The sequence below is a fragment of the Carcharodon carcharias genome, chromosome 13 (assembly GCF_017639515.1).
Source record: "Carcharodon carcharias isolate sCarCar2 chromosome 13, sCarCar2.pri, whole genome shotgun sequence".
Taxonomy (NCBI): Eukaryota; Metazoa; Chordata; class Chondrichthyes; order Lamniformes; family Lamnidae; genus Carcharodon; species Carcharodon carcharias.
In genome coordinates this window covers 96,548,248-96,572,025 of record NC_054479.1, presented here as the reverse complement: position 1 = coordinate 96,572,025, position 23,778 = coordinate 96,548,248, and the positions used below count along the sequence as shown (strand labels likewise).

The 23,778-nt window shown below is 40.8% G+C and overlaps 1 protein-coding gene across 3 annotated transcripts in view; it reads left to right on the top strand.

Moving 5' to 3' along the window:
• Positions 1-23,778, top strand: part of LOC121285929 (troponin T, fast skeletal muscle-like) — a 79,468-nt gene that overhangs the window by 38,891 nt on the left and 16,799 nt on the right. For all 3 annotated transcript variants that reach the window (XM_041202884.1, XM_041202883.1, XM_041202885.1), the window contains 7 exons: positions 1,244-1,301; positions 3,542-3,658; positions 5,663-5,740; positions 9,910-10,023; positions 12,123-12,235; positions 13,894-13,984; positions 18,133-18,176. In XM_041202884.1, coding sequence (XP_041058818.1) covers positions 1,244-1,301; positions 3,542-3,658; positions 5,663-5,740; positions 9,910-10,023; positions 12,123-12,235; positions 13,894-13,984; positions 18,133-18,176 — 615 coding nt within the window. The remainder of the gene's footprint in view (positions 1-1,243; positions 1,302-3,541; positions 3,659-5,662; positions 5,741-9,909; positions 10,024-12,122; positions 12,236-13,893; positions 13,985-18,132; positions 18,177-23,778) is intronic.

Below are 23,778 nucleotides of genomic sequence, written 5' to 3'. Positions count from 1 at the left end.
GCCCCCGCCCCCCCAAGCCAGATCATCTGTCTGGCTTCAAGAGGAGGAAGAGATGTGCGAGGAAGCACTGTCGCATATGACCAGCCCTAATTAAGTGGTCCATGGGAACAATGGTGCCCTGTATGGATCCGGCCATGGGTACCAGGCCTGCTCCTTAAGGTGTCTTCCATTATCAACCTCCTCCTCAGTGGCTTCTCCACCTGAGGCGACGGGGTCCTCACCCTGCCCTGCCTCATCCTCTGATGAGAGGCCTCCAGCACCGGCCTCTGGCCCCAGGATGTGTACGCCCCTTTACTGTGCCATTTAATGCTGCAGGCTACAACTCTCCTTAACACCTTTGCAGGTGAGTATTTTTTAAATTTATTCTTTCATAGGATTTGGGTGTCGCTGGTGGGGTCATCATTTCTTGCCCATCCCTAATTGCTCTTGATTTAAGCAGCTTCCTAAAATCTTGGACCTCCCTCCCTAACAGCACTGTGGGTGTACCTACACCAAATGGACTGCAGCAGTTCAAGAAGGCAGCTCACCACCACCACCTCAAGGGCAATTAGGGATGGCCAATAAAAGCTGGTCTAGCCAACAACACAGACGTCCCATGAAAGAATTTTTTAAAAAAGTCTGCCTACTTCTAAGTCTGTAGTATCACCCATGTCTACCTTTTGCCTCAGTCCATCTATCGCTGAAACTCACACCAAGTCCTGCTCACCCACCAGCCTTGTGCTCACTGGTTGCAAGTGTCTCCCAGTCCCCAAAGGCTGTAATTTTAAAATTCTTACCTCCACGTTCAAATCCTCCATGACCTCGTCCCTCCCTATCTCTGTAGCTTCCTTTGGATGTACAACTGTCCAAGAACTCTCTGTTTCTAGTATGTTTCCATGACTCACCATTGGTGGCTGTGCCTTGTCATAAAAGCTCTAAGCTCTGGAATATCTTTCCATTTCTCTTTCCTCCTTTTTAAGATCCTGCTTTAAAGCCTAACTTTTCAACCAAGTTTTTGATCACTTGTCCTAGTTGTCTCTTTCTTTGGTTCATTGTTAGTTTTTGTTATGACACTTATTGTTTTGCAATGTTAAAAATGCTATAGAAGTGTCTGTTGTTGTCATTGTGCATTGTATTTTTGGATGAAAGATTAGTGACAGAATAACCTTCATATTGCATCATTTATGACTCCCTACATTTTAAGTATATTGTCAATGCAGAAATTCAGAATTAATATTTAATTCAATCTGTCTTTCTCTTTTAGGTTATTTATGCCAAATCTTGCTCCCAAAATTCCTGATGGGGAAAAAGTTGACTTTGATGCAAGTATATTTCTTCCTTGATTCATTTGGGTACATACTCTGAATGATGCTGCCTGTGTGGTTCTTCCCTTGACAAGAGCACGGATCAGGAAAAATTGGCATTGATATCTGTCTGGATGAATTCCAGGGCTCCCGATTTTCCAGTGGTTAGTTTAGGTGACCTGAAAATTGGGAGTGCTGACCTCTGCATTCAATTCTTCAGTTTGCACTGCGGTCAAGTGGGGCTCTGATTTAGAGAGAAGAGCTTCAAAATAATTTATACTTATGATGCCATACTTTGCTTTAATCTTGAAAACTGATATTTATTTATTCACTAAGGTTTTTGAATTCTGTAACAGCAACTTCAAAGTTTTTTTTAAACTATAATTAAACATTCAAAAGTAACTTGTAGTTCACCGGCTTTCTTTTTGGGTAAGAAAAGTATTGAATCAGATATCAATTAATGTCGCATCATTAATTGTTTTGGTGTCTAAAAATAATTTCTTTAAAATATGTTGACAACTTACTCCAAAATCAGGAGTGCTACCAACTGAACCAAACTGCCAGCACTGATACTATTCTGATTGTACTATTTACACCTCCTCCGGAACCATTTTTTTTCTTCACTTGTTCCATTAAAATCTCCTTTTACCACACTGTCATCCCTTTTGTCATTTAATTTCTGCTCTCTTGCACCCTATCACAGAGCTTCCCTTTTGCTCTTTCCCAGTCCCCTTCTATCCCTGCCTCTGTATTTATTTAAAACTGCTTCCATCTCTAACATGTTGCAGTTCTGATGGAAGGCCATTGACCTAAATAGTTGGGCAGAGTCTTATCAGCTGCATGGAAGCAGCTTTGGAGATGGAAGGAATTTAACAAAGTAGTGCATCAGGTCAGCTATCCAACATGACTCTTCCCCCACCCCACCTTCCCACCTTCCTCAAGCAATCCTGCCAGAGGCAGGTTCATTCTGGCACTGGCAATCCAATGACTACCTGTCACTGCCAATCAGTGGCATTTAAGTGGCCACTTGTGGGCATATTGGCAATGCTACCAAAATCTTCCCATCCGCAGCCGAAATTGGCAGATGGCTGGAGACGGCCTTTCAGCAAGAGATAGGTCTCATTTATCTTTCCCTCATCTCCCCAGAGCCGCATCTGTAAGAGGGCCACAGCTACAGGCCATCTTATGTGTTGCTGTGGCCACACTTCTTTTTATACATTTTTTTTGATTTAACAGGGCTTTAATTGAACAGGGCTCCCAGAGACAGCCTGTTATGTGGCCACCTCCAGTAAGATCACACAAGTGGCAGATCTCAAAAACCATAAGGGTTGAGAACAGAAAATGGTCCCAAGTGCTGATGGGAAAACTAAGATGGTAAGATTCCGCCCATTAACACATTTCTCTCCACAGATGCTACCAGACCAGCTGAGTATTTCCAGCATTTTCTGGTTTTAATCCAGATTTTCAGCATCTGGAGTATTTTCTTTTGCACGAACACTATTATTTTCTTCCTGGGGCATAAAAAAAAATTAGCGATAGATAGATAGATATATATGGATCAAATATACCAATTTGACCAAACCTCTAATAAAATCTCATTCATTTCATACCAGCACCTATGTTGTACCTTTATTCATGACTAGGTAATGCTATTTAAAGATGACCCAAAAGATTTATGTTTTCTTGAAACAAAAGAACAAAAGCGCCAGCAACAAGACATCACATTAAATGATATCGTATTTTCCCTTCTATCCAAATAATTGGACAGGAATAAATTCTAATCAAGATGATTAGAGCTTAGGTATAAAAACACATTACCCCATGGTGTACCATATCTTTATTAGAGACAAATAAATCTGAAGGAGAATTTTACAGAAATAACACTCGACTCATTAGGAACACACATCAGGAATTTTGGCCATGATTTTCCACTATTTTCTGCGATATCATTTAATATGATGTCTTGTTGCTGGCGCTATTGTTCTTTTGTTTCAAGAAAACATAAATCTTTTAGGTCATCTTTAAATTGCATTACCTAGTCATGAATAAAGGCACAACATAGGTGCTGATTACGGTTGTGCCCCAGTTGCCAACAGGCCCTCCTGCTGGCCAAGACTCCATGCTGAGTGTATAACTTTGTAGAATTGGCTTTGTATGCACAACTAAGGCACAGTCTGTAAAGATACAAATGACTTACATTGCTGATATAATTATTCCATACTCTTCACTATCAATGTTATGTTCCTTTTTATCTCTAGGACATTCAGAGAAAGCGTATGGAAAAGGACCTAGTGGAACTGCAAGCTCTCATCGAAGCTCATTTTGAGAGGAGGAAAAAAGAAGAAGAAGATCTCGTTGCTTTAAAAGAGAGAATTGTACGGTTTGGTTCAAAGGCTATATCTATAATAAAGCTAATGTCTAATAGTGCTACTTGTTGCAATTGTTACTCAGTGAGCGTATATAATTATCAAGTGTTGAGTTTGCCTGATGCTGTCTGTCTCCTAGAAATTTTAGACTAGCTATCTTGTAAAATCTTGGAATTGTGATTTGTTCTCTTTGTTTAAAAATCTATAATAGTGTTGATATATATTTTTGGTCTATATGTTTGCAAAGAACAACAGTCCACCAGCATGCTGAATTATTGAGTGACATTTCAAACTATGTCAGGTTGTCATTTAAATGCATATCTTTTAAGCCCTGATTTTGTGTGAAAGACCCAAAGCTTAGTTTTCAGAGTTGTCACTGTCGGTTCTGAGTGTCACTGGATGGAATACAGACCATAGAATTGAGTGTAGAGGGGTCAGCACTGGACCCTGGACTCAATGCCCATTTCCCTGAGTGCACCCATCAAGCAAGACTTTATTCCAAAGTTTGCGCAGAGTATTTTATATTTAACATTAAGTTGTAACCAAACCTACAACACATTAAGGCAGATGGCAGTAGTGTTTGGGTTTTGATAATTCTCACCAATGTCTTTGGCAGCCTCAATACAAACAGCATCAAACATTATCTGAAGACGCAAACCTACCTCACAGATTGGTGCTGTGGACCCATTCATGTTAAGAGCTGGCTTGAAATTCCCCCTTTTTTTCACCCAAAGGGTGTTTGGAACCAAGTTAAAACAGGATTTTTTTTATTAAGCAGTCTTGAATTATGTTCTAAGGCAGGAGCCAGATGTAAAAAACATAGCACGTTCACATAGTTTGCCAACCGCCCCCACATATATCAATTCTTGCCAAATAGATTGTAATCCTCTGACACGATGGTGTTAAAGATTCAAATACATTTTATGGGCAGTAATTTAATCAAGAATTCTGTGTGCTTTATTTATTCCACCAACATATGTTCAGCAGCTGCTGCGCACGATGATGAGCACATGCACAGACAGGGTATATCACTGTGTCAAAGTAGCAACTATCATCAATATGACTGGGTTCTTTAATTTTCTGCCTAGTTTTTAAAGCAATTATCTACAACTGAATAGAAAGTGAAATATGGAATTTTGTGGAGGCGATTATTCTCGGCTGCTGGCTGGAGAGCGGCAGGAGCCCCGCCTTGCCTCCCGCTGCATTTTGTTTCATCCATCAGGCACTTGACAGGACAGCAGTAGGCCTTCTCCCAGGTCCAAGGACTGCAGGGAAAGCCTCGCCCACTGAGAGATGCTGGCCAATCAGAGGCTGGCAGCTCTACTGAACTGCAGCGCTATTGAGGAGGTGATGACTGTTGCCAGTATAACACCCTCCTGAAGTCTGGGATCGTTGCTGAATCCCAGGCCAGAGGTGAGTGATGACAGGATGACATGGGGAAGGGAGGGTGACAGGATCAGCAGCAGGGTGGCTCTCAGCAGGCACTCACCACCCCCCCCCCACGCCAGGATCCTCAATCAGGCACTGACTGCCTTTAAACAAGGGACCCCCCATTCTGGGAACTGTAAGCAACCCTGCACGGGCTTGCTTGTCATACTCAAGTGGTGAGATCCCCTGTCCACTACTAGGTTAATACCAGCGGCGGTGGAATGAGGCCCTTAAGTAGGCATTAATTGTTCACTTAAGGGCCTCAATTGGTGGTGAGGTGGGAAGGTCGCCCACGGGCCTTCCATCCATGGACTTAATCAGGGTGAAGGTGGGAAGATGGTGGGGCTGACCTCAAGTGACATGGTAGCTCCTGTGGGAATATTTTCCATATCTCACTGGCAGCCCTTTCATCGAAAGAAAGACTTGCATTAATGTAATGTCCAGTCACATATTTTCAGAAATGCCTCTTCGCGTCCAATTAATTAAGTCCAGTAACTGTTGTGATGTAGGCCGGTGTATACCTTCACTACCTTACAACATTCTTGTACCCAATCCTTTTTTTTATCATTATCGCTATATTCACAGGAAAAGCGTAGGGCGGAAAGGTCTGAGCAACAGAGAATCCGAGCTGAACTGGAGAAGGAGCGCCTGAACCGAGTGGCTGTAAGTTATAAGAATCACAGTGCAGAGGCCAGAAAGGCCTTGGGTTCAATTGTTGATGCATTATCTTGCCTTAAGAACACAAATAGATTGCAAGGAAAGGCAAAAATTGGCCCAGATTCTTGATGTTCATTCATCACCATTCAGTGTAAACTGTGAAAACACCCCTTAGGGTGAATGTTTGGGAAGAGCACGATTGTACTAAGTTACATTGGCTACCACACTCAGAGCCTACTATGAATCACTGATCTGTCTCTGACATGACCACTGGGGAGAGGTATCTTAGAGCACAGAAGAAGGCCTATATCTGCTCTTTGGAAAAGCTATCAATTTAGTTCCACTCTTTCCATATAGCTTTGCATTTTACCTTACCCAAGGGTGGAAAAGGACCCTAGCATAAATAATACCTTGGAGGGATAAGACTAGTGCGGGAGGAGCTTTTCCAAGTATGTACCTTGAAGTACCTATGATAGTACAAGTCAACCTAAATTGAAGGGATTGCCAGGCTATACAATGATATATATTGTTGAGTATTGAAAGACTGATGCCGGTCCAAAAGTTATGAACCTATATGTGAGTAGTGTGTAATCGGAGTTTAATATATATTTTATATAACTGTTTTAACTCGGAACAATGCAGAGATGACACTAGTTTAAGTCTACAATAGGTTATTTACTTTGCTTTGAAATGTCTCAGCAATCACAGGATTTCTACATGCATGTTCACAGCTCTGGCTTCTCAGTTCTTTCACTGGGAGCTTCTGTTCACTTTAGCTCTCATAGGCTGTACCCAGGCTTAGTCAATCAAACACAGTGAATGGATCAGTCAGCAGACTGCTCTTGACATCAAGGTAGCTGTTGACCAAGTGTGGCATCAAGGGACCCTAGCAAAACTGGAGTCAATGGGAATTGGGGGGAAACTCTCCACTGGTCGGAGCCATACCTAGCACAAAGGAAGATGGTTGTGGCTGTTGAAGGTCAGACATCTCAGTTCCAAGACGTCACTGCAGGAGTTCCTCAGGCTCGTGTCCTCGACCCAACCACCTTCAGCTGCTTCATCAATGACCTTCCTTCCATCATAAGATCAGAAGTGGGGATGTTCACTGATGATCAGCACCATTAGCGACTCCTCATATACTAAAGCAGTGCATGTCCAAATGCAGCAAGACTTGGACAATATCCAGGCTTGGGTTGACAAGTGGTAAGTAACATTTATGCCACACAAGTGCCAGGCAATGACCATTTCCAATAAGACAAAATTTAACCATCGCCCCTTGACATTCAGTGGCATTACCATCACTGAATCCTCCACTATCAACATCCTGTGGGTTACCATTGACTAGAAACTGAACTGGACTAGCCATAAAAATACTGTGGCTACAAGAGCTGGTCAGGAATCCTATGGCAAGTAACACATCTCCCGACTCCCCCAAAGCCTGTCCCCCATCTACAAAGCACAAGTCAGGAATGTGTTGGAATACTCCCCTCTTGCCTGGATGAGTACAGCTCCAACAACACTGAAGAAGCTTGATACCATCCAGGACAAAGCAGCTGGCTTAACTCCCACAAACATTCACACTCTCCATCACGAATAAATAATGGCAGCAGTGTGTACCATCTACATGATGCATTGCAGAAACTCACCAAGGCTCCTTAGGAAGCACCTTCCAAACCCACACCTGCCACTATCTAGAAGAACAGCAGATACATGAGGCAGAATTTTGCCCTTGGCGCGCAGGCTCGGCAGGGGTGGTCGGGAAGCTGACCACCGCCTGCAATCGGGCCCGGAAGGCAATTTCACGCTGGCAGGCCAATTAAGGCCCGCCCAGTGTGAAAAGCGAGCAGCAGTGCTGAACGCTGCCTGTCCGGGCAGGGGGAGGAGTGCGAGCTGGGTGAGCGCAATCTTCGCGCATGCACATGAGTGCGGACTACACTACAGAGAGCTGCCTCAGGGAGCTGAAGATATATGAAAAAACATTTTTTAAAATAATAATGTAATGAAACATCCCTTCATGTGACTCTATCACATGAGCAGGGACATGTTAATAAAAAAAATAAAGTTTTTATTTGATTTTTATTTGGTTTTAGAAACCTCATCCCGCCTGTGGATGAGGTTTTCAAAAAAAGCACAAAGGCTGTTTGGCCTTTTCGCCTGCATGCCAACCGTGAGGTTGGATGGGCAGCAAAAAATTTATTTTAATTAACTTGTTAAATAGCCTTAATAGGCCTTTTAATTGTCGGGGGGCCCGACGTCTTTGCACATCATTTCACGCTCTGTAAAAATTTTACCCATGGGAACACCACCACCCAGAAATTCCCCTCCAAGCCACTCTCCATCCTAACTTGGAAACATATCGCCATTCCTTTACTGTTGCTGGATCAAAACCATAGAACTCCCTCCGTAACAACACTGTGGGTGTACCTACACTACAGGGACTGTAGCAGTTCAAGAAAGCAGCTCACCACCACCTTCTCAAGGGCAATTACGGATGGCCAATGAAGCCCACATCCTGTAAAAATGAAATTTAAAAAAAAATCAAACACAGATTAGTTAAACCATTGAATATGACACTGAACAAACATTAGTTGATTAATTTTTGGATGCTTGAAGCTAAAGGGCAATAGGTTGAGTTTTTTAAATTTAAGCTCACAATACAAATTTATTTTATTTCTGAGCTGCCTGCAGTCTCCAAGGCTTTAGGCTTTTATGGAGCAAATCAATAACAGTTTAGCAACTATATGGCAAAATTTGTAACTTAATCATTTTAAGACAGCAATGCATAGGACTGAAATTTTTCTTTAAAATTCCAATTAATACTTTATATTTTTTAACTTTCTGCAATAAATCTTCCCTTTGTGTTTTCATCTTTGTTGTGGGAATATTGTCCTCAAACATATGGTATACACTGGGAGGCAATTTCCTTCCTGAAGTTTGGACAGAATTATTATACCAATACAAAACCAGACTGGAAATAGATACAAATGGATTGGCTAATATTTACCGAATTTAATGAAAATGGCAGATGAATAAAATAAGCGTAAGAAGCACCTCACCAAGATTGCAAGGTGGAATTTTACAACTAAGATATTCATGAAAAGTAAATTGTAGCCCAAATAATTTTTAAAAATTGCATAGAACATCCAAATTCTAATGGTGTAGATGAACATTATGTTCTGGTGAAAAAGGAACTGTATTCTATCATTTCAAAATTTATGCATGGAAAACTTCTGTATTTTGAGAAAAGAAAATAAAGAAGTGCAACATCATGATTTAGCTCAGGTATCTACAAGTATACAATTGATGACTTCATAAGATAACTACTATAGATGGGCAGGGGCAGGAAATTCTTAAATTACCTGTTTAAAAATGCTTATCCAGAACCTGATCTGTCATGAACAAATTTTCCTCCTCTACCCTACCAATGAGACCATTCTGAAGATTGCTTACACTTTTTTTGTATATAAAAATGTTTTCTGACTTCTGTCCTAAACTCATTGTAACCTATATGGCCCTTCCTGTAGCCTCCTGGCTTACTATCTCTGCAGACCTAAGTTTCTACAAATCACAAAATTTTAAACCAAAATGGCAGATGTTATATTATAAACAAACCCTGAATGGTTGTGTACTAATTAATTTATTGAAACTTGAGTTTGTAAGATGTGTATTCAATGAATTCGGAAGTATTCATGCATTAAGTTTTGTGAGCTTAATGTAAGAATTAGAAACTAAAGCGAGGAAACTCAGAGGATGGGTTTGGCCCATGAAGAGTGGCAGTAGAGGATTGGTAAAGTCATGCAACATTAATTCTGCTTTGAGAAAGGTGATAGCACTGGTGAATGAAATTGGAAGTATATTGGCACTGAAAACTAACATAATGATCAAAGAAAAAGCAATTGCAAAAGTTAATTACAGAGTAAATTTTCATCTTTAATGTTTCCAAACTAAGGGAGCTACAGTTGCCTGGTGGTTATAGTAGTAGATTGCCAAGCCAGATGTCGTAAGTTCAAATAACACAATCGAAATATTTGCAGACTAGAACTCTATGCACTGGTGGCACAGATCAGGAATTGCCTGAACGCACTTGAGCTGTGCAAAGCTTTGCAATGAGACCACAAAAGACCAACACTGAATCCCAATATTTTTTTTTAAATGTTAAAATGACTGTTCCATAGGAAGAAAAGGCAAGAAAAGAAGAGGAAGAACTTCGGAAAAAAGTAGAAGAGGATTTCAAGAAGAAGAAGGTTCTGTCTAACATATCACTGCACTATGGAGGCTACCTACAGAAGGTACTAGATGTGTCTTAATACTCAGAATCACAGAATTGTTACAGGGCAGAAGGAAGCCACCAGGCAACTCGCTCAGTGCCACTCTCCTGCCCTCTCCCCATAACCATGCACATTTCTCATTTTTAGATAACTATCTAATTCCCTTCTGAATGCTTGGATTGAACCTGCTTCCATCACACTCTCAGGCAGTGCATTCCAGACCTTAAAGCCTCACTGTGTGTAAACATTTTACCTCATGTTGCTTTTGCTTCTTTTACAAATTACTTTAAATCTGTGCCTTCTCGTCCTCGATCCTTTCAGGAGTGGGACAGTTTCTCCTTATCTACTCTGTCCAGATCCTTCATGATGTTAAATACATCTATCAAATCTCCCTTTCCTCTTTTTTTTCTCCAAGGAAAACAGCCCTATCTTCTCCAATCTACCTTCATAACTGAAGTTCCTCAATCCTAGAACCATTCTTGTGCAAATTTCTGCACTCTCCCCAGGCCTTCACATCATTCTTCAAGTGTGGTGCTCAGAGCTGGATGCAGTACTTTAATTGAGGCCAAGCTAGTGTCCTATACAAGTTCAATGTAACTCTGAGCAGTTGTACTCTATGCCCCTATTAATAAAGTCCAGGATGCTGTATGCTTTATTAACTGCGCTCTCAACACGTCCTGCCACCTTCAATGATTTATGCTTATATACACCCAGGTCCCCCAGCTCCTGCACCCTCTTTTGAATTGTGCCCTTTATATTATATTGTTTCTCCATGTTGTTCCTACCAAAAGTAATCATATTTCTCCACATTGAATTTTATCTGCCGCCTGTCCACCCATTCCACCAACTTGTCTTATGTCCTTTTTAAGTTCTACACTATCCTTCTCTCAGTTCACAATACTTCCAAGTTGTCTGTCAACTGCATACTTTGAAATTGTGCCCTGTCTAGGTCTAGGTCATTAATATATACTAGGAAAAGCAAGGGGCTCAATACTGACCCCTGGGGAACTCCACTACAAACCTTCCTCCAGCCCGAAAAACATCCACTAAATACTACTACGTTTCTTGTTACTCAGCCAATTCCTTATCCTTGTTGCTATTGTCCTTTTTATTCCGTGAGCTATAACTTTACTCACGAGTCTGCTGTGTGGCACAAATGCCTTTTGTGAGTACATGTACATCACATCAATTGCATTGCCCTCATCAAACCTCTCTATTACCTATTCAAAAAACTCCAAGTTAGTTAAAGATCATTTTTCCTTAAAAAATTAATGCTGGCATTCATTAATTGACTTGCATTTGTGACTATTAATGTTGCCCCAAACTATTGTTTCTGAGTTTCCCCACCATCGGTGTTAAACTGACTGGCTTATAGTTGCTACGCTTTACACCATTTTTTTGCAATTCTCCAGTCCTCTGGCACCACCCCTGGGTCTAAAGAAGACTGAAAAATTATGGCTAGTGCCTCTGCAATTTCCACTCTTTCTTCTCTTGGTATCCTTGGATACATCTCATTCTGTCCTAGTTCCTTTTTCACTTTAAGTACCGAGAGCCTCTCCAATACCACCTTACCAATTTTAGACAATTCTAGTATCTGAATTAGCTCACCTTTTACCCATATCCTGGGTAGCATCTTCTTCCTTGCTAAAGCAGATGCAAAATATTCATTTAATATCTCAGCTATGACCACTGCTTCTATGTGTAAACCCCCTTTTTGGTCCCTAATTTGCCCCATTCCTACTTTTACCAGCCTTTTACTATTGTATGCCTATAGAAGAATTTGAGATTTCATTTTATGTTGGCTGCAAGTCTCTTCCATATTCCCTCTTCGCTTCTCTTATTTGCATTTCATTCCCCCACCACCACCACCATGCAGCACCTCCCCCGCCCACCCCCAACATCTGTCATTAAAGTGCATATTGTAACATTTTACATGTATGAGCCATGTAAATTCATATTTACTTAACAAGATTAGGGATTCATATACTTGGATTTAGTTATGCTAAAGAGAATCATTGGTTTCTACAATTTAGTAGATAACTAAGCATTTTATATATGGAGTCAGTGGAATGGGCATGATGTGATGGCAAAAAACTTACGCCAAATTATCATTTTGGTAGACTGAAAGCCGTAAAGGTGGCAGGAAGCAAACTGAGCGAGAAAAGAAAAAGAAGATTCTGGCAGACAGACGCAAACCTCTTAATACCGAGAACCTTGGTGAAGACAAACTCAAGTAAGCTTGCAAGCAAGATCTACACTAGCTGCAAAAATAGTTGCCATGGTGATGAATTGTAAGCTTAGTACAAGTGCTGCCAGGACCCGCTAACCTTTTATCAGTTTGTTAACTGTGACAAATGCTGGCTGATTTTGTTAATGTGTTCCTGGTCCCTCTGTTTAAACTGCCAGCTGTATACTATGTTGTAGATTTGGATCAGCTATCTCAAATCAAGGAACAAAATTAACGTTTTTATTAAGCAAGGTTTCCCACTCACAGTGGTTGACAGGGCCCTCAACTGTGTCTGACCCATCTCCTGCACCTCTGCCCTCACACCTTCCTCTCCCTCCCAGAACCATGATAGTGTCCCCCTTGTCCTCACTTTTCACCCCACCAGCCTCTGCATTCAAAGGATCATCCTCCGCCATTTCCGCCTACTCCAGCATGATGCCACCACCAAACACATCTTCCATTCACCCCCTCCCCTGTCGGCATTCCATAGGGAACATTCCCTCTGGGATACCCTGGCCCACTCCTCCATCACCCCCAACATCTCAACCCCCTCCCACAACACCTTGCCATTCAATCGCAGAAGGAGCAACACCTGCCCCTTTACTTCCCCCCTCCTCACCGTCCAAGGGCCCAAACATTCCTTCCAATTTTGCTTCAGTTGCACTCCCTCAATTTGGTCCACTGCATTTGCCGCTCCCAATGCGGACTCCTCTACATTGGAGAAACTGAATGCGGACTGGGTGACCGCTTTGCGGAACACCTGTCCGCAAGCATAACCCAGACCTTCCTGTCGCTTGCCATTTCAACACATCACCCTGCTCTCATGTCTGTCCTTGGCTTGCTGCAACATTCCAGTGAAGCTCAACACACACTGGAGGAACAGCACCTCATCTTCCGATTAGGCACTTTACAGCCTTCTGGACTTAACATTGAGTTTAACAACTTCAGATCATGAACTCTCCCCTCCTTCCTCACCCCTTTTTGATCCCCTTTTTCCAAATATTTATTATTTTTTAATTTTTATATATTTTTTCCCAACTATTTCTATTATTATTATTATTAAAATGTATTTCTATTCATTGTTTTATCCCCATCTTTTAGCCTATTTTGATCTTTTCTCTCACACCGTCAGTCTCCCCCCACCCCACCCCCACTAGGACCATCTGTCACTTGTCATTCTGCTTTCTATCCTTAATGTTACCTCCTCCTTTAGCTAGTATCACCACCGTCAACACCCCTCCGACCTTTTGTTAATGACATCTTTCGCAATCTCTCCTTTGCTTCCACCTATCACTGGCCCTCTATCCAGCTTCACACCTGTCCCACCCCCACCCCCCGTTAAGCAAAGTCATACGGACTCGAAATGTTAACTCTGTCTTTCTCTCCACAGATGCTGTCAGACCTGCTGAATTTATCCAGCAATTTTTGTTTTTGTTTCAAATTTCCAGCATCCACAGTATTTTGCTTTTAACATTTTTATTGTCCTCTTCTTCCAGTATTACTCTCCTTTGAGGAATTGGGCACCTCTCAACAATTTTGAGCAAAGATGTGGAGTATGTCTAACTACTCAATCTGTTGAATTAGGGCATTGATACATGGACACTTGTATGTGTATAGAAGAATATACAACAGACATAGCCTATCATACTATCTGTCACATTTAGGGAGAAGGCAAAGGAACTCGCAGATTGGCTGATGCAACTTGAGGGAGAGAAGTTTGACCTGTCTGAAAGACTGAAGAAGCAGAAATACGACGTATGTAGAGTTTTTACATCTTTTGTTTTAACATGTGCCCTTTGTTAGAATCACAGAATTTTACAGCACACGAGGATTTGATTCATCCTATTTTGTCAATGCTGGTTCTCATACAAAACTATTCTTGTACTCATTTAAAAATTGCCACTTAACACATTATTGCCTAAGTGTTTGAGTCATTGTGGGACCAAATCGGCTCAATGTCTGCTTTTTTGTTGTGAGAAATGCTGCTTTACTATACCTAGGTCTGAGCCATTCAGCTCATCTATCTTCCTAATATCCCTACCACTATCCACAAATATAAATAGCCTTGTTGTCCATTAATCATTGCAACTCTAAGCAATACTTTTGCTGCCTAAAAATGAATGAATACAAGATCAATAATGTACTACCCTGACAGATAGATGGTCTGAATGGTTCAGACCTGGGTATAGTAAAGCAGCATTTATCACAGTGAGCAATCAGAAATTGAGCCTATAAGGAAATAAGTATAGGTGTGGTCTTTTAGATATAGATCTACAGAAATTCTGTAAGCAGTTTTCTGTCAATGAATTAGGGTTGGATAGAAATTCTGGCCACTTCATAGATGTGCCCTTGAACCCATTCATAATTCCAGTGTCAGTCATTTGCATACTATCAGCAGGCACAACTGGGGTGCCCACCTCATTTGACGGAACTAAAGGAAATTTGTTGCAACCATGTTAGTTGTGAATTTGCCTCCTGTAGTTAATTAATTGTTGTAAGAAAAGTAGAGCTTCAAAATACAATTTCCCCCACACTGAGAGGCTGTTGGCAATACTAGATTCTAGTGGGACACTCTTAACCTATTTTGGCCTGGGCATAAATGCTTGCATTATATATCTCCCTCATTTGCATGGCATCATAATATGCCAGCCTTCAAAGCAAAGAAAAACTTTGGCAGAAGGAAAAAGGGTTGAAAGTGGATGCCTTTGGGTCCGAGCCTATTTTTACGCAGATTTAAGGGTTGAAATTCAGCTCTATTGACTTCTAAAAAAGATTCTTCTATTCACAGCTTAGGTAGTATTATATTCACTTCACAGTTCTTTAGTCACTGGTTCAAGTCTAGTACAGTAACTGAATGAAACTTAAATTGTCCAACTGCTCTAAAGATGATTCTATTGTATGAACACAAGATAACAAGCAAGAAAATAAAAGCTGATCCATTTGGGCCTGTTTTACACTGGCATAGTGGCACCTTACATGCTTCATTAACCAACCAGCCCCTGTCTGTCGTACAGTCTCTCCAACATAATCACTTCTGCAGCTGCCCATTATGTAACCACAAGAATTATAATTTGGAGAAGGAAACGTTGATAAAGTGACTCTGTTGCTGTTAGTTCTCTAGTGGCAAATTTTGTATTGATTACTTTCTATGCAATGCATTTTTTGTTTACTCATTAGAAAATGGAATAGAATAACTTATTAATTATTTATGCATCCAAAGTCTGAGAATTATTGAAGCATTAGGATCATCCAACACAGGAAATCATTCAGCCCATCGTGTCTGTACCAAATCTTTGAAAGAGCTATCCAATTAGTTCAAGTCCTGAGCTCTCCCCTTATAGCCCTGTCAATGATTCTGTTTCAAGTGTGTGTGTGTGTGTTTATAATTCCCTTTTGAAAGTTATTACAGAATGAATCTATTTCACCTACCGTTTCGGGCAGTGCATTTCAGTTCATCACAACCTGCTATATAAATGCATTTCTTCTTGTCTCCCCTCTGTTTCTTTTGCCAATTATCTTAAATCCAATTCCTCTGGTTATCAAACCTGACAGTGAAACATTAAATAAGGAAAAAATTACTATCAAAACCTAACATAATTTTGAACACCTTTTCTCTGCACCAAGAAAAATTCCAGTCTTTCTAATTTCTCCACATAACTGAAGTCCATATCCCTGTTATAATTGTTATAATTCTAGAGCAATTAGGGATGAGCAACAAATGTTAGCCTTGCCAGCAATGTCCACATTCCAATAAAAAGAATACAAATATGTAAATGACCTCTGCACACTCTTTGAGGTCTTAACATTCTTCCCAAAGTATGATGCCCGGAATTGAACACAGAACTCCAGCTGAGGCCAAATGGGTGATTTTATAAAGATTTAGCATAACGCCTTTGCTTTTGTGTTCTTGTGCCTCTATTCTAAACCTATGATCCTGCAAGATTTTAACAGCCCTCTCAACTAGGAATTTGAATTAGCCAGCAAAAAAACTTGTTTTGTATAAGAGCTATGGTACAAATGATAGATTCCAACTTGAAATTAATAGACCCTAGCTGAGAAATTCAGGTGCAGCTCTTTACTTTATATACCTACTAGACGTCTGGCCACAGTCAAAGCTCAGAATTAATCATTACAACATAAGCTACATAGAAATGAGCTAGAATTTTTTTTCTTATTCTATCAACTGGATTGAAAAGAAAAATAATGGCCAGGATTTCCTGGTCGGCGCGGGGGGAGCGGGGCCCGCTCGCCGACACGTAAAATGACGTGGGATGATGTCGGGCAGAACTCCCGACGTCACCCCACGTCATTTCAATTTTCAGGTAGGTGGGGGCTCAGCAGAATCAGCTGTGCGCCCGCCAACCTGTCAATGGCCAATTGAGGCCATTGACAAAGTCATTAAAGTAATTAGTGGACCTGCCCGTCCAACCTTAAGGTTGGCAGGCAGGCCGGGAGTCCTGGCGGGCATTGGAAAAAGCATGAAACCTCATTCACGGGCAGGATGAGGTTTCATGTATATTTTAAAAAATGTAATAAAAGTGTCTTTGAAAGTGATGGACATTCCCAAGTCATGTGACAGTGTTACATGAGGAGACATATCAGGGAAATTTTTTTTTCTATTTTTAAGATTTTTTATTATGGAGCACTTAGCCTCAGGGAGATGAGTGCGCTCTTTCATGCGCGTGTGCGAAAGAGCGCACTCTCGGCTCAGGTAATCCCCCCCCAGCTCGCACAGGGAGCACCCACATAAAATGGCAGTGCGCCCCCCAATTGTGGGCGCCAGTTGGAGGCGAGCCTCCACGCACCTCCACAGGCCCGCTCCTAAACTTCCTGTCCAATGGGGGGGAAAATTTTGCCCAATGAAACCTAACATACTTGTCATAGTTTCAGAGCATCTTGCCCCATAATGAGTGCATTTTGTATCAGTAAACAGAGAGCAGTATGAACATGGATATCATGGAAAGACCCATGGCTGACTCACATGAGCATACAAATTAGGAGCAGGAATAGGTCATTCAGCCCTTCGGCCGATCTGATTGTGGCCTCAACTCTACTTTCCTTTCTACCCACTTTGACTCCCTTGTCAATCAAGAGTCTCTCTAACTTAGCCTTAAAATGTTCAATGACCCTACCTCCACTGCTCACTGGAGAAGCGAATTCTACAGACTAATGACCTTCTGAGAGAAAAAAATTCTCCTCATCTCTGCCTTAAATGGGAGACCCCTTATTTTTAAACTGTGTCCTTCACACTCATTCACTGAAGAAAACTGTGGAAGAAATAAACATATAATGAGGGAAAAGAGTAACTGCCAAGCATTTGACTATATTTATTGATCATAATTAATTTATGTTCTGAGATTAGCAGAACTGGCTACTAGTTATAATAAGGCCTGGTCAACATTTATGTCTCAATTTGTGAAATCTTGCTGGGAACGAATTGGCCACATTTCCTATCTGACAACAATGACTAGAACACTTTAAAAGTATTAATTGGTTGTAAAGCACTTCAGAGTTTCCTGAGGCCATGAAAAGTGCTATAAAATGTGCATTTATCAAATATTGACTGAGTTACAGATGAATTAATTTGGGCATGACATTAGTTTTTTTCTTACTTTCACTCTGGTAATGAGCTGCATATATGTTTATCTTAATGATTAAGAATTGGAAAAAAAATGACTAGAATGACTAAGACTAAATGACTAGAATGTGCACCTTTCGCCTTGGAGTGTAATAGGCTTCATACAAGATTTAGTGGTTAAGTTAGAAGAAGAACACCGCAAGACTGAGACATACAGCTTGTTGTTTTCGATACAATCTCATTGTTCACTTCAGCCTGAGGTCCCAAACTCACTAGGTGTTTATAGACTGGAAAATAATGTTGTTACAAATATTGTTGTTTCCAGATTAACGTGCTGCAGATTCGAGTCCATGAGCAGATGGGAAAATTGTAAGTAAAAATGCTAACAGAAATTTCCCTGTGTCTTGGGAGTGTCAGTCCTGTGTCTTTCTGTTTTGTGTGCAGAGAATAGATCACTTGATTGCTGAGTCATTCCTATTATTAACAAGAAGACCCAATAAACAAACTGAAAACTGCAATTCCTGTTGAGCAGGACATAGAAGAAGGTCCCATTTTGAATTAATTATTTGTACAAGGCTTTGCTGAACCTGACTTCTATATGTGTTGTTTACAGGTGATAGTGTGTTTCAAATCACCTAATTATTTAACTCATAGGAGTTCACACTCTTTTAAATAACAGCACAGATCAGTCATGATTTCTCTTTCAATACAGAATTTGAAGCAAAAAAGCACTTCCAATGGACATGCAATTCTGATAAAGTATTAAATGAGCTGTACACCAGTGTTCAGATTTCATCATCAAAAATGAACTCCATTAATCTCTCAAATTAGCAAGGTCAAAACTACAATCAGTTTCTTGAAGCGATTGAAATTCTCAGTTTTAACACTTGAACTGATTACCACCCACCCCTTCTGATCCCCACCCAACCTAATATCCCTCAGCTTTTGCTAGCTTTGAGAACATCTGAAACTATTTTATATAGTTGTTATGTTGGTAGCATTATACATACAGTTGTGAAGATTTCCTCTGATTGGTATTTTGAAAGAATGAAAAGTAGAATCTTTTGAATGTATTCATGATCTTGATAGAAATATCAACCGCAGGAAATCTTATTAAGATCCATATTTATAGACATTGAACATGTAAAATTCTGAGGGGGCCTGATGGCTAGAGGATGTGAGGCTGTTACCACTGGTTAGACTGTCCAGAACTAGGGGTCATGGTCTCAGGATAAGGTGTTGGCCATTTCGGAGATGAGGAGACATTTCCTGACTCAATGCTGTGAATCACTAGAATTCTCTAACACAGAGGGCGTGGGATGTCACGGAGTATGTTCAAGACTGAGAGTGGTGTTAGAGTGGAAAAGTAGAGTTAAGCTAGAAGATTGAATGGCAGAGCAACGGGTGCAAGGGGCCGTGTGGCCTCCTCCTTTTCCTATTTCTTATGTTCTTGCCGTCTTAATGTCAGTATATATATAACTTCAGTGTCATGATCGCTTCTGTGTCAGAAGGCCATGGGTTCAAGACCCACTCCAGACCTTCTGTTGATAAGATAAAGATTGACAACAGAGTGCAGTACTGAGAGAGTGCTGCACTGTGGTAGGTGCCATCTTTCAGTTGAGGTGTTCAAATCAAGAACCTGTCAGCCCTCTCTAATGGATATTCAAGATTCCATGCCATTATTTTGAAGAAGTTACCCCTGGTATCCTGCCCAATATTTATCCAAAATCGGATTATCTTGTCATGATCCCACTAATGGCAATGTGATATTGCTGTATGCATATTGGCTGCTGCGTTTCTTACATTACAACAGTGACTACACTTCCAAAGCAATTTTTTTTTTGGCTATAAAGTACTGTTGGACATCTGGGTGGTTGTAAAAGATGCTATGTAAAGGCAAGTCTTCTCCTTACCATCAGTTCTTTCAATAACATTTTCATATTTGTAAATCTAATTTCGAATTATTCTAAATCCTTTGTATTATGTGTGTGTTTTACTGCACAATTGAACATCAAATTTATTTAACAACGGCTAAAAATGCATTTGCCCCATATTTTGGATCACAATTCACAATATGTTTACACTGTTTCTTTGGAGGAAGCAGAATGGAAATGAGATGCTTCCACCTCATTACCATGATTGTAGCGTGGGGCCAAACACTTTCCTGGCTGCTAGCTGCCTTATCATGTTTCCAGCCGCCTCTGCGCTCAACAGGGGTCTGAGCAGTGTTGTACTGAGTGCATGTAGTACAGCCGGTCTGCTCCTCTTAAAGGCATTCTGGCCCTCTTAAAGGGAAATTTGAAACCTACAAAACAGATCACGAGGACAGAGAGAGAGTGAGTTTCAGGCTGATCGATCTAGCGCCAAAACCATTCATGGTTGAGGTAGGTAAGGGGGAAGAGATGTCCTGCTTCCACAGAAGGTCAGGAGGCTCGCAACAACCACCTGCATAGGGTAATGGGAGGTAGTAGTCGAGGAGGTCAATTCCAAGAGTCTGGACTTGAGGACCTTGCAGCAATCCCACAAGAAGTCTAATGACCCCATGTGCTCAAAGACAAAGACAATTAATTCATCTTCAAATGACATCTATTACTCAATGCACCACATCCCCATCACTCACCCAGCTTTATTCCCTGGCATATGGGACTTGTGCCTAACATCCAATTACTCCACCTTACCATCACACACTTACCAATCCTGCAAACCTCATACCCACCTCCCACTGGCTTTATGTACATGCAGCTATTCAGCTTTGGTATACATATTACCCAAACACAACACAACACAATCGCTGACATTCTACCTTCTCTCTTGCAAGAAAAGGTGGCCCACAATAGAAAAGAGCAGAGCAGACTATGCCACCAATTTGGTGTCATCAGTAAATTTTGAAATTGTACTTTGAATTCCTGAGTCCAAATCATTTGTAAATTGTGAACAATTGTTCCATCACATGTGGAAAACACTGCCTACTCTTTTGCCAGCCTACTCTTAACCCCGACTTTATATTTTCTGATCTGTAGCCAATTTCTGCCACTTTATCACCTGAGTCTAATGCAACTATCAGCGAGAAAAAAAATATTTCTGGATCAATAGCTACCTTTTTTAAAGGAACTGGATCAAAGCTGAATAGCGGATCAAGGGGTGTTGGCATATTAATAAATATGATGATAGTGAAAGAAGAAAGCTTGGGCAGTATTTTAGAGTTTGATTCAGTATTGTAAAACCTGCTGCTATCCACCGCATCACACGAGTGGCCTCCCTCTTATGCTTTAACAGAGAACATAAGAACATAAGAAATAGGAGCCATTTGGCACCTCAAGCCTGCCTCATCATTCAATATGATAATAGTCGATCTGCCCCAGGCCTCAACTCCTCTTTCCTGTCAGCCCCTCATAGCCCTCAACTCTTTGATATTTCAAAAATCTATCTATGCCTCTTTAAATACTCTGTGACCTAGCCTCCACAAATCGCTGGGATAGAGAATTCCAGACATTCACTACCCACTGAGAGAAGAAATTCCTTCACATCTCAGTTTTAAATGAGTGTCCCCTTATTCTGTAACTATGTCCCCTAGTTTGAGATTCCCCCACTACTGGATACATCTTCTCAACTCCACCCTGTCAAGCCCCCTCGGAATCTTGTACGTTTCAATAAGATCACCCCTCATTCTTCTAAACTCTAATGAATAAAGGCCTGACCTGTTTAGCCGTACTTGATAAGTCAACCCCTTCATCCCTGGAATCGGCCTAGTGAATCTATTTTGAGCTGTGTCTAATGCCAGTATATCCTTTCTTAAATACAGGGACCAAAACTATACACAGTATTCCAGGTGCGGCCTCACCAACACCCTGTACAGCTATAACAAGACTTCCCTATTTTTTAAACGCCAACTCCCAAGCAATACAGGCCAAAATTCCATTTGCCTTCTTAATTACTTGCTGCACATGCATGCTAACTTTTTGTGTTTCATGCACAAGAACACCCAGATCCTTCTGTGCTGCACTTTTTTGGAGTTTCTCTCCATTTAAATAATAGTCTGCCTTTTGATTCTTCCTTCCAATGTGCATGACTTCACACTTTTCTACGTTAAACTCCGTCTACCAAGTTTTTGCTTGCTCACTCAACTTATCCATATCCCCTAGCTGATTCCTTATGTCCTCATCACAACATGCCTTCCCATCTATTTTTGTATCATCAGCAAATGTGGATACATTACACTCTGCCCCCTACTCCAAGTCATTAATATAGAAAGTAAATAATTGCGAGCCTAGGACTGATCCTTGTGGCACTCCACTAGTTACGCCTGAAAAAGACCCATTAATCCCGACTCTGTCTTCTGTGTGTTAACCAATCCTCAATCTATGCTAATACATTACCCCCAATACCGTGAGCTCCTATCTTGTGCTTTTATGTGGCACCTTATCGAATGCCTTCTGGAATATACAGGCTTCCCTTTGACAACTCTGCTTGCTATATCCTCAAAGAACTCTAGCAAATTTGTCAAATATGATTTCCCTTTCACAAAACCATGTTGATTCTGTTTGATTGTGTTAATCTTTTCTAAGTGTCCCGCTATTTCTTCCTTAATAACGGACTGTAGCATTCTCTCAACAACAGATGTTAGGTTGACTGGCCTATAGTTTCCTGCTTTTTATCTCCCTCCTCGAACAGGGGCATCACACTACTGTTTTTCTAATCTGCTGGGACCCTCCCAGAATCCAGTGAGTTCTGGAATATTTCGACCAATGCCTCTATTATACCGAGTCCTTCTTTTTGACCAGGATAAATTTTTGCTGAGTGTTATGAAGTATCTGCTTAAATGTCTGCCACTGCTCATCCACTGACCCTCCCCTTAGTCTATTTTCCCAGCCTGCTTTAGACAACTCTTTCTTCATACCTCTGCAACTGCCCTTATTTGAATTGAGGACACTGGTTTCAGACCTGAGTTGCATGCCCTCAAACTGAATTTGAAATTCTACCATGTTGTGATTACTACCCCCTTTAGGATCCTTAACTATGATATCTCTTATTAATCCCAATTCATTACACATTACTAGATCTAAAATAGCCTGTTCCCGGGTAGGTTCTGTAACATATTGCTCTAAGAAACAATCCCTGATGCATTCTACAAATTTGTCTTCCATGTTACCCCTGCCAGTCTGATTTGTCCAGTCAATGTGCAGAGGATCCTAAAGTACTGTTGATTCTATCACTTGGCACTTATAGACCTTAAGACTAGTTGCCCTATGATTGTCATTTTCTGGTCACAAGTATGACATGAATCAGTGCTATTGTGGACACACCACAGTAAAATAAGTAGACAGGTTTTAGATGTTGATGCATAAAAATATGAAAGTGAGACACCAGTCAATTGGTATGGGTGACCATGTAGCTGACCACATCAGAAGCATAATCAAAAATTCTCACAGACTTTGGACTAGAGTATGATATTTTGCAAATGGTGAAGCTATGTGCTTTCAAAAAGTACCTCAGTTAATTCTGATGTTAATCCTATTAATCTGGTGTGACAGCTGGTAGATCAGTATTCCCTCAAGAGAAATTCTACCTGTATTGCTGCTATTTTCATACTTTTTGAAAACACCCTGGGATTCTAAAAGAGATAGCTACAAAATTCCCTACATTCTGGAACAGTCCCAAAGATAGCAAATGTGACACTGCGACTGAAGAAAAGAGGGAGAAAGAAAACAGGGAACCAGCATTTATTGTCCATCCCTAACTGCCCTTGAGAAGGTGGTAGTGAGCCACCTTCTTGACTCGCTGCAGTCCATGTGGTGTAGGTACATCCTTAGTACTGTTAGGAAGGGAGTTCCAGGATTTTGACCCAGCAATTAAAGAATCCTTTTTTTTTTATTGTTTCCTTTTTCTTCACAATGTTCCCAGAGAAATATATATTTAAAGTCAAATATCATTTGTTGAAAATCAAAAATCTTAGTTTGTATTAACCTGTGTA